This window comes from Rhincodon typus, chromosome 21, assembly GCF_021869965.1.
Source record: "Rhincodon typus isolate 14 chromosome 21, sRhiTyp1.1, whole genome shotgun sequence".
Taxonomy (NCBI): domain Eukaryota; kingdom Metazoa; phylum Chordata; class Chondrichthyes; order Orectolobiformes; family Rhincodontidae; genus Rhincodon; species Rhincodon typus.
In genome coordinates, this window is record NC_063352.1 from 39,399,181 (window position 1) to 39,415,735 (window position 16,555).

The following is a 16,555-nucleotide window of genomic DNA, read 5'->3' on the forward strand; positions in this document are numbered from 1 at the left end:
TGCAACTCAACCAGATTTCTACTTGTCGTATCTTGTTCTTGCTAACTCCTTTATTTGAACCACTCCTCTCATGGCTTCACGGCTTCCAGACTCCAAGAATATCATACTCAAAATCTATATCATTGCTTTCAAATCCCTCCATAATCTTTCTCCTATTTGTCTAATTTTCACCAGCTCATCCCAGATTCAACATTTTGCACTTATTGTATGGCCTCCTCCCTCCAGTCCAGTATTATTGACTTGTTACGCCCTTGCCCCCTAACAAGCTTTGTAATGTCTCTTTCCTCTTTCAAACGTCTCCTACTTGACTTTGCCTTCACCTACATCCCTGAATTTCTGTCCAAAATCTACTTGTATCCCCGACCAGGTTTTTAATTTTTGCTTCGTAATGGTTTCAGATGTAAATAATTTGTTTACTAGATTTCCAATTTGTCAATATTTTTATTCCATGTACATCATATACATAAGTGTGTTAGATTATTTGGATAGAAATGGTGCGAGGGATCGGGAGAAAAGACAGGAGGTTGGAACTAGATAATGGAACAGATGCAGGCACAATGGGCCAAATGGTCTCCTCCTCCACCTTAACAATTCTGTGATATACAAAGCTAAGATAATCTGCTTCAGTTGTGAAAATAAAATAAAGAGAAGTAAGACAGTTATGATGAGGTTTTTTTTCCCCTGAGCGGGTACTGGAAGTTTACAAGTATGCCATTGTCAAGCAAACAGCAAATAAACTCTGTGATAACAAGGTGCAGAGCTGGATGAACACAGCAGGCCAAGCAGCATCAGAGGAGTAGGAAAGCTGATGTTTCGGGCCTAAATTCTTCTTCAGAAATGGGGGAGGGGAAGGGGGCTCTGAAATAAATAGGGAGAGTGGGGGAGGCGGATGGAAGATGGATAAAGGAGAAGATAGGTGGAGAGGAGACAGACAGGTCAAGGAGGCGGGGTTGGAGCCAGTAAAAGTGAGTGTAGATGGGGAGTTAGGGAGGGGATAGGTCGGTCCAGGGAGGACGGACAGGTCAAGGAGGCGGGATGAGGTTAGTGGGTAGGAGATGGGGGTGGGGCTTGAGGTGGGAGGAGTGCATAGGTGGGAGGAAGGACAGGTTAGGGAGACGGGCACAAGCTGGGCTGGTTTTGGGATGCATTCGGAGGAGGGGAAATTTTGAAGCTTGTGAAGTCCATATTGATACCATTGGGCTGCAGGGTTCGCAAGATAAATATGAGATGCTGTTCCTGCAACCTTCGGGTGGTGTCGTTGTGTCACTGCAGGAGGCCCAGGATGGACATGTCGTCCAAGGAGTGGGATGGGGAGTTGAAATGGTTCATGTCTGGGAGGTGCAGTTGTTTGTCGCGAACTGAGCGTAGATGTTCCACAAAGTGGTCTCCAAGCCTCCGCTTGGTTTTCCCGATGTAGAGGAGGCCACATCGGGAACAGCGGATACAGTATACCACATTAGCAGATGTGCAGGTGAACATCTTTTTGATGTGGAAGGTCTTCTTGGAGCCTGGGATGGGGGTGAGGGGGTGGTGTAGGGGCAGGTGTAGCACTTCCTGTGGTTGCAGGGAAAAGTGCCAGGTGTGGTGGGGCTGGTGGGGCTAGTGGGGAGCATGGAGCAGACAAGGGAGTCCTCGTTTTTCAAGGACCGCAACTTCCCCTCCACAGTGGTCGAAAACGCCTTCGACCGTGTCTCTCGCATTTCCCGCAACTCATCCCTCACACCCCCTCCCCGCAATAACAACCAAAACAGAATCCCCCTCGTCCTCACGTACCACCCCACAAACCTCCAAATCCAACGCATCATCCTCCGGCACTTCCGCCACCTGCAATCTGACCCCACTACCAAAGACATTTTTCCCTCCCTACCCTTATCTGCCTTCCGGAGGGACCACTCTCTCCGTGACTTCCTTGTCCACTCCATGCTCCCCACCACCCCCAGCACTTTTCCCTGCAACCGCAGGAAGTGCTACACCTGCCCCTACACCTCCCCCTACACCTCCCCCCTCACCCCCATCCCAGGCCCCAAGAAGACGTTCACATCAAATAGATGTTCACCTGCACATCTGCTAATGTGGTATATTGTATCCGCTGTCCCCAATGTGGCCTCCTCTGTATCGGGGAAACCAAGCGGAGGCTTGGGGACAGCTTTGCGGAACACCTATGCTCAGTTCGCGACAAACGACTGCACCTCCCAGTCGCGAACCAATTCAACTCCCCCTCCCACTCCTTGGACGACGTGTCCATCCTGGGCCTCCTGCAGTGCCACAACCATGCCACCCGAAGGTTGCAGGAACAGCATCTCGTATTTAGCTTGGGAATCCTGCAGCCCAATGGTATCAATAACAACAAATAAAAACTTATTACGGGAATTGTTGATAGTGAATCAAATGAAATGTTATTGTATGACAAGGTCATTTTATAGATTGTGCAATATATTTTCGACAGTTAAAAGGAGCTGTTTATACATTAACCACATTCAAAGCCACAAAATCCAATTGTTCTAATTAACCACAATTTGAGGTCAATCAGAGTTTATTTGCTACAGAGATAGTAGGAATTGCTGATGCCGGAGAATCTGAGCTAACAAGGTGTAGAGCTGGATGAACACAGCAGGCCAAGCAGCATCAGAGGAGCAGGAAAGCTGACGTTTCGGGCCCAGACCCTTCTTCAGAAATGGGGGAGGGGAAGGGGATTCTGAAATAAATAGGGAGAGAGGGGGAGGCGGACGCGGACAGAAGATGGATAAAGGAGAGGATAGGTGGAGAGGAGACAGACAGGTCAAAGAGGCGGGGTTGGAGCCAGTAAAGGTGACTTCACAAGTTTCAAGATTTCCCCTCCCCCGACTGCATCCCAAAAGCAGCCCAGCTCGTCCCTGCCTCCCTAACCTGTCCTTCCTCCCACCTCAAGCCCGACCCCCATCTCCTACCTACGAGCCTCATCCCGCCTCCTTGTCCTGTCCATCCTCCCTGGACTGCTCTATCCCCTCCCTAACTCCCCATCTACACTCACCTTTACTGGCTCCAACCCCACCTCTTTGACCTGTCTGTCTCCTCTCCACCTATCTTCTCCTTTATCCATCTTCTGTCCGCCTCCCCCTCTCTCCCTATTTATTTCAGAATCCCCTTCCCCTCCCCCATTTCTGAAGAAGGGTCTGGGCCCGAAACGTCAGCTTTCCTGCTCTTCTGATGCTGCTTGGCCTGCTGCGTTCATCCAGCTCTACACCTTGTTAGCTCAGATTCTCCGGCATCAGCAATTCCTACTATCTCTGTAGCAAATAAACTCTGATTGACCTCAAATTGTGGTTAATTAGAACAATTGGATTTTGTGGCTTTGAATGTGGTTAATGTATAAACAGCTCCTTTTAACTGTCGAAAATATATTGCACAATCTATAAAATGACCTTGTCATACAATAACATTTCATTTGATTCACTATCAACATTCCCCATAATAAGTTGTTATTTCACAAATCTTCAGATCAATGTCCCTTCCTTTATCCCTTCAACTAAAAGCACTCAAGCTTGTTGTTCAACTCTTCATTTTTGCTTGAACCCTGTTTTATTTCCAACAGTATATGTACTTGGACAAAACCATAAGTTTAAACTTATACTGCAACCGGAAGTAGGGCTAGATTTTCTTTCCATTAATTATATATGGACCATATATCAAGTTTTCTGTGTTATTTAGCAACAGAAAGTTCTTTCTTTATTTACTGTGGCTCTTTTGTGCTTTAGGTAAAAATAGTACAAATGTGGAAGAAACTCTGACCTTAGATAATGGAGGATTTACTGCACTGGAACTGAACAGCAGACACTTAACTGTCAAGAGTAATTTCTGTAAGAAGAATGGCAGCAAGTAAGTACTGTCACCAGATTACAGCTGAGTTTTGTTTGTGTTTAACATTTTTATTGCAGTTTCTACGGTTTCATACTTCAGAAGATACAGGACAGGAGTCTCCGAATAAGAACAGAATATGTTAGAAATACTCAGAGGAGGGCTTGCCACACCTATGTAGGAAGGAATTGAATCCATGAGGCAAAGGTCACAACAGTGATAGGGGAAATGTGCACCATTTCTGGTTGTGTGTTGGCAGCTGGCACGGGCAGAATTTCATGTTAATTTTAAAGAGTAAGTGATGGCCACACAGCACGTGATAGATCATGTGACTAGACTGGGCCGCCTGGAAGTGGCCAAAGCCATCAACAAGTGGAGCTCTATATAAATTATGAAAGAGTCTGCACTACAAGCCTGGGAGGGAGCCAGTCAGCTGGGGGAGCCAGAGGTGCAGACTTGGAAGGTTTCTATCCATCCTTTCGCCAATCTTTTACCACCATCATTCATGCGATCATAATTCTAATTCTCATTTCTTGAGATCCAACCCCTCACTCACTCCAATCACCTTTTTGGACTCCCTGCTTATTCACTCACCCCCCTCATTACCCTGTTCCTGTCGCCATTTTCCTCAATGTTCAACAAACGCAATCACTTACTTAGGATCAGAACGTCAAGTTTAGCCAGTCAAATATCAGATAGTAAGAGTTTCTGGTTTACTGTTAACGTGATGAAGATGCAAAGTTGTGATTTAATGAGTCATCACGGCATGCAAACGTAGGGAAAGAAGATCCAGCCACTGGACACCATAAGTCTCAAAATTACACCACATTAATCTCTTAAACTCAATCTGCCATCAAGAAGCCAAGATTTTGGCTCTTGCCTGATTGTATGTCATAGCCTCCCATGATTCCCACTCCCAGTGACTCCATTAAATTCCACCCAGTTGTTTCAGGTCAATGAATTTTCATTCGGACTCAATGTCCTAACATTTAATTTGACTTCAGGTAAAAACTGCCCAAAGCATTGAAACACCTTTTAAACAAATCAAAATAGTGAAGAAACTGCAAACACGAAAGAAAAACAATAGATGTTAGAAATACTGATCAGGTCAGGCAGCAGTTCTGGCTAAAGGTCACTGACCTGAAGCATGAAGTTATCTTTCCTCCTGTTGCTGCCTGATCATTTTTTTAAAAAATGGTTTACAGATGTTGGTGTCACTTGCAAAACCAGCATTATTGCCCAACGTTAATTGATTGACAAGTTGTAGTGAGTTACTTTTTTGCTGCAGTCCCTGTGATGCCAGTACATCTGTAGTGTTGTTAGGAAGGAAGTGCAAGGATTTCAACCCAGCATTAGTGAGAAATGGTGATATACTTCCACGTGAAGATGCTATTTAACTTGAAGCTGATGTTCCCATGCATTTGCTTCCATTGTTCTACTCGGTGGTTGAGGTCATATATTTGAGAGATGCTGTTAAAGAAGACTTGGCAAGTTGCTGCAGTGTATCTTACAGATGGTGCACCGCATAGCCATATTGCCAGTGATGGAGGGTCTGAATGTTTAAGGTGCTTCATGGGCTGTCAAGCAAATGGGCTGCTTTGCCCTAGATGATGTCATTGTTTTTGAATTTTGTTAGAGTGGTGGGAAGTGATGGTGTGGTGATCTTGTCACTGGACTAGTAATCCAGAGAATCAGGTGATGTTTTGGCAACCCAGGTTCAAATCCCACCATGGCAGAAGGTGGATTTTGAATTGAAAGAAAAGAAAAAATTTGTAATTAAAAGTCAAATGATTGATTGTTATAAAAAAGCATCTGGTTCAATCATGTTCTTTACCTGTTCTGGTCTATGTGACTCACATCAATGTAGTTGACTTTTAACTGCCCTCTGAAATGGCCAAGCAAGCCACCAAATTGTATCAAACCGCTAAAATGTCTCAAAGGAATTAAACTGGACAAATGGCCTAGGCACTGAAAATGACAGTGGCAAACTTGACCCTCCTTACAACTGATGTCTGAGGATAGTGCCAATGTCGGAAGAGCCATTTCACAGATTAATTGGACGACTGTCTAATGTACTCATACTCTCAAATTTGTATCATACAATGTCCTAGACGTCATCATCACTGTCCCCACATATGTCCTGTCCAACAGCAGGTGGTGACACAGTGGAGTCAGGAGGGAGGTGCCCTTGTGTAGTCCTCACCATTGACTCAGACCCCACGAAGCTTCACGGCACCAGGTCAAACAAGGCCCCTGCTATTTTTTTTTTTTGCCCCCCCCCCCCCCCCCACCCCCACCCTTCAGCTGATGAATCAAGTCTCCTCCATGTTGAACACCACTTAGAAAAAGCACTGAGGGCAGCAAGGGCGCAGAATGTACTCTGGGTGGGGGACTTCAGTGTCCATCACCAAGAGTGACTCAGCAGCACCATTACTGACCAAATTGGTTGGGTCATAAACAGCAGCAAAATCGTTCTCAGACACAATCCATAACCTCGTGGCTCAGCATATCCCCCATTCATCTAATTCAATGAAAAATGAAGAAAGACAAGCCAGGAGCAGCACGAGGAGAAGCTACAGCACAGGACTACTTGTCCACCAATCAACATAAGCAAGTAGCAATAGACTGAGCTATGTAATTCGACAACCAAAGGACCAGACCTAAGCTCTGAGTGTCGTCATATTCAATTTTCACGGAGTCATAGACATGTACAGCACGGAAACAAACCCTTTGGTCCAACACGTCCATGCTGACCAGATATCTTAAGTTAATTTAGTGCCATTTGCCAGCATTTGGTCCATATGCATGTAAACCCTTCCTATTCATATATGCATCCAGATGCCTTTTAAACGTTGCAATTGTACCAGCCTCTACCACTTTGTCTCGTAGCTCATTCTGTACATGCACCACCCTCTATGTGAAAAGGTTGCCCCTTAGGTCCCTTTTATATCTTAGCCTTCTCACCTTTAAGCTTTTGCCCTCTACTTTTGGACTCCCCCACTCTGGGGAAAAGACCTTGTCTCTTTACCCCATCCATGCCCCTCATGATTTTTTGAATCTTTAAAAAGTCACCCCTCAGCCTCTAAGGCTCCAGGGAAAATAGCCCCAGCTTATACAGCCGCTTCCTGTAGTTCAAACCCTCCAACCCTGGCATCATCCTTTTAAGTTTTTTCTGAATATTTTCAAGTTTCACAACATCCGTCCGATAGCAAGGAGACCAGATTTGAATGCAGTAATCCAAAATTGGCCTAACCAATGTCCTGTGCAGCCGCAACATGACCTCCCAACTCCTATACAAGGTCTCTTTGTTCAGCAACACTCCCCAGGACCTTACCATTACGTGTATAAGCCCTGCCCTGATTTGCCTTTTAAAAATGCAGCACCTCACATTTATCTCAATTAAATTCCATCTGCTACTCCTCAGCCCATTGGCCTATCGGATCAAGATCCTGCTATACTCTGAAATAACCTTCTTCGCTGTCCACTACACCTCCAATTTTGGTGTCATTTGCAAACTTACTCACCATACCTCCTATGTTCACATCCAAATCATTTATGTTGTGACAAAAACCAGTGGACTGATCCTTGTGGCACGACACTAGTCACAGGCCTCCAGTCTGAGAAGCAACCCTCCACCACCACCTTCTGTCTTCTACCTTGGAGACCGTTCTGTATCCAGGTGGCTAGTTCTCCCCGTATTCCATTTGATCTAACCTTGTTAACCAGTCTACCATGGGGAATCTTGTTGAACACCTTACTGAAGTCCATATAGATCACGTCCACTGCTCTGCCCTCATCAATCCTCTTAGTTACTTCTTCAAAAAACTCAGTCAAGTTAGTGAGACATGATTTCGCACGCACACAGCCATGTTGACTATCCCTAATCAATCCTTGCCTTTCCAAATACATGTAAATCCTGTCCCTCAGGATTCCCTCCAACAACTTGCCCACCACCGATGTTAGGATCACCATTCTATAGTTCCCTGGCTTTTCCTTGCCACCTTTCTTAAATAGTGGCACCATGTTAGCCAACCTCCAATTTGCCAGCACCTCACCTGTGGCTATCGATGATGTAAATATCTAAGCAACAGGCCCAGCAATCACTTCTCTAGCTTCCCACAGAGTTCTACAGTACACCTGATCAGGTACCAGGGATTTATCCAACTTCATGCATTTTAGGACATCCAGCACCACCACCTCTGTTATGTGGACATTTTTCAAGATGTCACTATTTATTTCCCCACGTTCTACCTCTTCTATGTTCTTCTCTACAGTAAACGCTGATGCAAAATACTCGTTTAGTATCTCCCCCATCTCCTGCAGTTCCACATGCACGCGGCCTTGCTGATCTTTTAAGGGGCTCTATTCTGTCCCTAGTTACTCCTTTGTCCTTTGTGTATTTATAGAATCCCTTTGGATTCTCCCTAACTTTATTTGCCGAAGCTATCTTATATCCCTTTTTGCCCTCCTGATCCCTCCTATTAAGTATACTTCTACTTGCCTTTATACTCCTCCAGGGATTCACTTAATCCCTGCTGTCTATACCTGACTAATGCTTCTGTCTTTTTCTTGACCAAAACCTCAATTTCTCTAGTCATCCAATGTTCCCTACACCTACCAGTCTTGCCCTTCACCCTAACAGGAACATACTGTCTCTGGACTCTCGTTGTCATATTTTTGAAGGCTTGCCTTTTTCTAGTTGTCCCTTTACCTGCAAACATCCACCCCCAATCAACCTTTGAAAGTTCTTGCCTAATACCGTCAAAATTGGAGACAACAAGGTGCAGGGCTGGATGAACACAGCAGGCCAAACAGCATCATAGGAGCAGAAAGGCTGACGTTTCGGGCCTAGACCCTTCATCAGAAAAGGGGGAGGGGAAGGGTGTTCTGAAATAAATAGGGAGAGAGTGGGAGGCGGATAGAAGATGGATAGAGGAGAGGATAGGTGGAGAGGAAACAAACAAGTCGAAGAGGCAGGGATGGAGCCAGTAAAGGTGAGTGTAGGTGGGGAGTTAGGGAGGGGATAGGTCAGTCCAGGGAGGACAGACAGGTCAAGGGGGCGGGATGAGGTTAGTAGGTAGGAGATGGGGGTGCGGCTTGAGGTGGGAGGAGGGGATAGGTGGGAGGAAGAACAGGTTAGGGAGGCGGGGACAAGCTGGACTGGTTTTGGGATGCGGTAGGGGGAGGGGAGATTTTGAAGCTTGTGAAATCCACATTGATACCATTGGGCTGCAGGGTTCCCAAGCGGAATACGAGTTGCTGTTCCTGCAACCTTCAGGTGGCATCGTTGTGGCACTGCAGGAGGCCCAGGATGTACATGTCGTCTGAGGAATGGGAGGGGGAGTTGAAATGGTTCGCGACTGGGAGGTGCAGTTGTTTATTGCGAACCGAGCGTAGGTGTTCTTCCTCCAATTTAGAACTTTTAACTTTTAGATCCGGTCTATCCTTTTCCATCACTATTTTAAAACTAATAGAATTATGGTCACTGGCCCCAAAGTGCTCTCCAAATGACACTTCAGTCACTTGCCCTGCCTTATTTCCTAAGAGTAGGTCAAGTTTATCACCTTCTCTAATAGGTACATCCACATACAGAATCAGAAAATTTTTTTGTACGCACTTAACAAATTCCTCTCCATCCAAGCCCTTAACACCAAGGCAGTCCCAGTCTATGTTTGGAAAGGTAAAATCTTCTAACATCACCACCCTGTTATTCTTACAGATAACTGAGATCTCCTTACAAGTTTGTTTCTCAATTTCCCGCTAATACTGTGGGGCCTATAAGTACAATCCCAATAAGGTGATCATCCCTTTTTTTAATTTCTCAGTTCCATCCAAATAACTTCCCTGGACATATTGTCAGGAATATTCTCCCTAAGTACAACTGTAATGTTATCCCTATTCAAAAATGCCACTCTCCCCCCCCCCCCCCCCCCCCCCCCAAAAAAAAATTCTATGCTTCTGGTTGTATCTGTACCCTGGAATATTAAACTATCAGTCCGGTCTATCCCTGTGGCCACGTCTCTGTAATTGCTATGATGTCCCATGTTCCCAATCATGCCGTGAGTTCATCTGTCTTTCCATTTAGGCTTCTTGCATTAAAATAAATGCAGTTTAATTTGCCAGTCCTACCTCGTTCTCTGCTTCATTCCTGACTGTTTGACTTCTTCCTTTTCCAAATTGTACCAGTCTCAGACTGATCTCTTTTCTCAATATCTTCCTGGGTGCTAATCCCCCTCCTAACTAGCTTAAATCCTCCCGAGTGAATCTCCTCACCAGTATGTTACTGCCTTTCCAATTCGGATGCAATCCTTCCTTCTTATACAGGTCGTTTCTACCCCAAAAGATACTCCATTGATCGAAAAATGTGAATCCTTCTCCCCTGCACCAGCTCCTCACTCACGCATTCACCTGCTCTCTCCTCCTGTTCCTACCCTCAGTAGCTTGCGGCACTGGGAGTAATCCAGATATTACTACCCATGAGGACCTCCATTTTAAATTCCTGCCTGACTGCCTATATTCTGTCCTAAGAATCTTGTCCTTACCTCTTCCTGTGTCGTTAGTTCCAATGTGGACGATGACCTCCTGCTGGTCCATTTCCCCTTTGGGAGTATTCTGCACCATCTCCAAGATATCCTTTATCCTGGCACCAGGGAGGCAACATACCATTCCGATGTCTCACTGTCGGCCGCAGAAACATCTGTCTGTGCCTCTGACTGGAGGGTGTCCTATCACAATTGATCGCTTGGAACTTGATGTACCCGTGGTTACATTAGAGCTGGTCTCTGTACCAGAAACCTGCCTGTCCATGCTACGTTCCCCCAACAGTCCATCACCCCCTACATTTTCCAACACATCATACTGGTTTGAAATGGGGATAGCCACAGGAAACTCCTGCTCGACCTGCCTCCCTCTTCTACCTTTCCATCTCCCTGACTATATCTGCAGTTTTTCTCCCTTCCTACAACTGCCATCTATCACAATCCCCTAGCTTCTGTAAATTCCTCATTGCCTCTATCTGCCAATCCATGCGATCCGATAGGATTCACAACCAAACACACTTCCTGCAGACATAATCATCAGTGACATGGAAACTCTCCCTAATCTCCCACATCCGATAGGAAGAGGACATCACTCTAGTAAAGGCCATCTTTTCACCTTATCAGTCTACAGAGCCAGAAAATAGCACAGTCTTACTGCTCCAGGCTATTTAGTACCTATGTTGTATAATTTTAAATTTTAATCAAGAGACAGATCTCAATAAAATGTATCGTCAAAAAAGAACCCACTCTACTCATTATTGTAGATTTACAAACAAAAAACAGTAAGATTACACTAAAAAATTATCCATTTAGCTGCTCCCCTGCTGTGATCGTTCCCACACAGATTTCTCCAAGGCCTGTTGTGAATTTTGCTGTTTGTTAATTTTTCTTCGATGATCCCTGATGTTCAGAGATACTTGAAGTCAAACAGCAGAGGTAGTAGCTGTGAAGTTTCACTGCTGGGTCAGACAGCGGTGTGGGTTTCTTTCTCCATTTGAATCCCTTCCTATGTGGTCACTACCTCTATCTCCCTTCCTCCTTTTTAAAATGCCATTGTTTTGATTTTTTTTTTCCCCCAAAGTTCCAAAAGAATACTGCAGCTTATAAATCAGTTCTAATAGTGAAAATTCTTTGAAAAAGGAGCAGCTCTGAGAGCCACAAATTTTTCCCTTCCCCTATCTTGAATTATCCAAATCCTTTTTTTTCCCTAATGGTGGTGGACAGTTAAATAACTCCCTGGAGGAAGGTCCATAGATATCTTCATCTTCAATAATGGGGGAGCCCAACAATAAAAGATAAGGCTGAAGTATTTGTAATGTTCTTCAGCCAGAAGTGCCAAGTGGCTGTTGCACCTCTACCTCCTCCTGTGGAGATTTCCAACATCACAGTCTTCAGCCAAATCTATTCATTCCATGTGATATCAGGGTAGGGTTGGAGGCACTGGATGCTGAAAAGGCTATGGGCCCTAACAACACGGCAATAGTCCTGAAGACTTATGCTCTAAAACATGCCATGCCCCAGCCAAGCTGTTCTAGTACCACTATAACACTAGCATCTACTTTATGGAAAATTACCCTGGTATGTCCTGTACACAAAAAGCAGACAATTCCAACCTGACTAGCTTCTGTCCAATCAATTTACTCTCAATTATAAGTAAAGTGATGAAAGGGGGTCATCAAAGTGCTATCAAGGTGCATTTGCTTAGCCATAACCTGGTCACTGACGCTCAGTTTGGGTTCTGCTGGGGCCATTCAGCTCCTTACCTCAATAAAGCCTTGGTTCAAACATGGACAAAAGAGCTGAGTTGCTGACTTAAGTTAAGAGTGACTTCCCTTGACATCAACCTTATATTTGATCAAGTGTAGCATCAAGGAAAACTGGAGCCACTGGGAATCGGGTGAGAAAATCTTCACTGGTTGGAGACATATCTGGCACCAAGGAAGTTGTTGGAAGTCAGTTTTCTCAACTCCAGGACGTCTTAGCCGGTATTCCTCAAGATAGTTTCCCAGGCCCAATCATTTTCAGCTGTTTGAACAATGACTTTTACTCCATCGTAAGATCAGAAGTGGGGATGTTTGCTGATGATTGCACAATGTTCAGCACCGTTTGGGACTCTTGAGATACTGAAGCAGTCCAATCCAAGTGCAGCAAGACCGAGATAATATCTAGACTTGGGTTGACAAATAAATTAGACAAAGGAGAGCTCGTGGACATGGTCTATTTAGATTTCCAGAAGGCCATTGACAAGGTACCCAGCAGGATGCTGCTAAATAAGATAAGAGCCCATAGCGTTAGGGGCAAGGTACTGGCATGGCTAGAAGATTGGCTGACTGGCAGAAGGCAGAGAGTCAGGATAAAGGGTTATTTTTCAGGATGGCAGCCAGCAACTAATGGAGTTACACAGGGATCTATTTTGGGACCACGACTACTCATGTTATACATTAATGATCTGGACGAACTTAGGGCATTGTTCCTTAATTTGCAGATGACACAAAGATAGGTTGGGGGGGTGGGGGGGAACAGGTAACATTGAGGAAGTAGGGAGACTGCACAAGGACTTGGACAGGCTAGGAGAGTGGGCAAAGAAGTGGCAGTTGGAATACAGTGTGGAAAAGTATGAGGTTATGCACTTTGGTAGGAAGAATAGAGGCGTAGACTAATTTCTCAATGGGGAAAGGCTTTGGAAGTCTAAAGCACAAAGGGACTAGTTCAGGATTCTCTTAAAGTTAACATGCAAGTTAAGTTGGCAGTTAGGAATGTTAGCATTCATTTCAAGAGAACTAGACTAGAAGAGCAGAAATGTTCTGCTATAAAGGCAGCAAATACATGGAAATACTACTACCTGCAAGTCCCTCTCCAAGCCACTCATTATCCTGACTTGGAAATATACTGCTATTACTTTTGTGTCACTTTGTCAAAATCCTGGGACTTCCTCCCTGAAAACATTGTGAGTGTACCTACAGCAAATGAACAGCAGTGATTCAAGAAAGCAGTTCGCCACCATCTTTTCAACAGCAATTAGGGATAGGCAATAAATGCTGGCCCAGCTAGTGAAGCCTACGTTCTCTTTACAAATAAAGAAGTGCTGCAACCATTGAGGCAAGTGGGAAGTATTCCAACATGCTCCTGACTGATGCGTTGTAGATGGTGGAAAAGTTGTGATGAAACAAGAGGCAAGTAACTTGCCAAAGAATAGCCAGCTCTGACCTCTTTACCAGAGTATTATGTTTCTCTTCCAGTTAAGTTTCTAGTTGACGTGATCCCACCCTAACACAAAAAATCCCAGTCATTCTGTTGATTTTGGTAAAGCTGTTGAGTGTCACGGAGAGGTGATCAGGTTCTTCATGGCAGCCTGACACTTGTGTAGTGCGAATGTTACTTGCAACATTAGCCCATGTCTGAATGTTGTCAGGTGTCACTGCATATGGACTTGTACTGCTTCCTTACTCAAAGTGTTGCAAATAGAACTGAACACTATTCGCTCATCAGCAAATCATCACTTTCGATCTTATGATAGGTGGAAGGTTATTATTTGAGGCAAGTAAAGATCGAAGGACCTAAGACACTGCCCTGAGGAATTCCAACAGTAATGTCCTGGGCTGAGATGATCGGCCTCTTGACAACTGAAACCATTTTTTTTTGTGCTTGCTATGACTCCAGACAGTGGAGATTTTTCTCCTGATTTCTATTGACTTCAATTTTATTGATGCATGTCTATGCCACATTCATTGGAGTCAATTTCAATTAGCCCCAGTTCAACTCTACAATTCAGCTCATGTTTCCATGTTTGAATGAATATTTCAATATAGCCTGCAACCAAGTGTCCCTGGCAGAACCCAAAGTGAACATTAGTACGCAGGTTATTGGTGAGTAAATGCTGCTTGGTGTACACTGTTGATGATACCCTCCTTCACTTTGCTGATGATGGAGAGTAAACTCATAAAACAATAATTGTAGTTGCATTTGCCCCACTTTTTATGAAGAGCATATTACTAAGCACATTTCTGTTTTGTAGTGTGGGTGATATAGCTGTACGGGAACAACTTATTCTGGAGCACAAGTCTTCAGCACTAGAGACACGATATTGTTGGGGTTCCTAGTCAATGTGCTCAGCTACTTCATGATATCACTTGGATCAAGAAATTTCTGTTTTTATTTTGAAGCAGTTTTAAAACCTAGTTTGACAACGCAGTGAATCTTTTCTCCAACCAAGAAGAATTTTTTAAGAATATTGCTAATATTATTTATATATCATTATGCAATAGCAAATTAAACCACACTGGTCTATTGTCACTGCCGAAGATAAATATTAGCAATAAGTTAAGCGTTATATCTGAAATGGTATTTTAATGTGACCTCATTATTATTAATACATAAAATGACATTTCAAAAATGTTGATTATAGGAGCTGTTCGTATTTATAATTCTTTTTCACTGTGTTGCGAGGTTTCCACCGAGGCCCAGCCCAGGAGGGTTACGCTATTCTGATGAGGATTTATGTAATAACTACAATGGAATTGTGCTAACAGAGAGCACTACTCTGACAGAGAAACCCACTGAAATATCCGAGTCAGAGGTAAACATTCATTCCTCCATTTAATTTTCTATCTCCTGAGAAAGACCTACCACAGCCCAACCAGAGAAGGAGCACAGTCACAATGCTGGGCTGTTATTTTTGCCCTCAATTACACAGTGCTGTCTGTATACTTATGCTTTGAGTGTTGAACTGCTACAACTTGCAAGTTTTGCACGAAGAAAGTTTTTGTCCAGTTTTTGTACAAGTACCTAAAAGGTTGCTTAAAATAGACTGTATAATTTATACAATCACGCCATCTTGTCACTGAAGTTTAGTGATATTTGGGCAAAATTGGCTTTGCAAATCTAGGCAGGGACAGCATTTTGGAGCAGGAATGTTATCACTGAAGTTTTAAGTAAGTTCCTGATTGCTCAATACATTCTGTAACTTAATTACAAAACAAAGATATTCCAGTACATTCCTCAGTTTGTGCTGAGTTAACTAAGCTTAACCTCGGCAATAGTCAGGATACTCCCAACTGGCTTGTGCTTACCCAGGTTCAGGTGTGAAAATCATCCAGGACCTTCTGGACCTATATAGGTATCAAATGCCTGGAAGTGTGGTGGAAGCATGTTCAGTTAAGGCATTCAAGAGGTCATTGGATGATTATTTAGATAAAAATAATGTTCAAGGGGTATGGGGGAAATGTCGAAAGGAGATTAACACTAGGTAATGATGCTCATTTAATGAGCCAGGATAGGCAGAATCAACTCCATCTGCGCCATAATATTTCTGTGACTCTATGAAATGGAGAAGGCGTTCCCTGTGTTATTTTTATTCACACATGGGATGTGGGCCACACTGACTGGGCCAGCATTTATTACCCATCCTTAGTTGCCCTTGAGAAAGTAGTGGTGAGCTGCCTTCTTGAACCACTTCAGAATTCAATCCCCACCCCACTTCTCTTTATCTCTCTACCTCACCGTACTCCTTTAAGACACTCTGTAAACCCCTCATTTGTAACCATGGTTTTGCTCATCTGCCATATATATCTCCTGTTAAGGCTTGCAATGATGTTTTATTTTGTAATGCTCCTGTTAAGTATTTTACAGTGTTTTGTTTCTTTAAAGATGCTATGTAAATTCAAGTTATTTTTGTTGTACTGATACATTTTGCAGCTGCTCATTCAGGTGTTCACCTATTGCTTAGACTAGTTAAAATCTGAAATCTCCATATGGCATTGTTCAAAAATGTGAGAGAGATTCTGTGGAGTTTCTCTTGTGAAAGAAATTTAAGTGATGGTTTTCTGTATGTTATCCTGGTCACATTACTAAAACATATCAAGTTATCACAAGCACTGAAAATACTTGAGACTAGCTATGAAATCACCATTTGAATCAAAATATTTGGAATATGATTAAAGGAAAAAATCCAAAAGACATAACAAGCAACCTTTGTCTATTTTTGTTCTGATATATTTCCAAAAGGTTGACTGAGTATTAACATTGAGATAATTAGATCAGATCACCAGCTCATCCTTTGTTGCAGGATGTACCTGAGGAATAAAATGAAAGTACTTACAAGCTAGGAACAAAATAAAATTATAAAATATTCCTCCTTTTACAGGCTACTGACAGTGATTATGAAGGTGAATTGCCAAAAAGCA

The 16,555-nt window shown here is 43.6% G+C and overlaps 1 protein-coding gene across 1 annotated transcript in view; it reads left to right on the forward strand.

Annotated features, from left to right (window-relative positions):
* The window catches only part of sdk1a (sidekick cell adhesion molecule 1a), a 720,929-nt gene that overhangs the window by 703,732 nt on the left and 642 nt on the right, over nt 1–16,555 (forward strand). Inside the window, exons 43-45 of the mRNA XM_048609738.1 lie at nt 3,735–3,855; nt 14,820–14,949; nt 16,516–16,552. Coding sequence (XP_048465695.1) covers nt 3,735–3,855; nt 14,820–14,949; nt 16,516–16,552 — 288 coding nt within the window. The remainder of the gene's footprint in view (nt 1–3,734; nt 3,856–14,819; nt 14,950–16,515; nt 16,553–16,555) is intronic.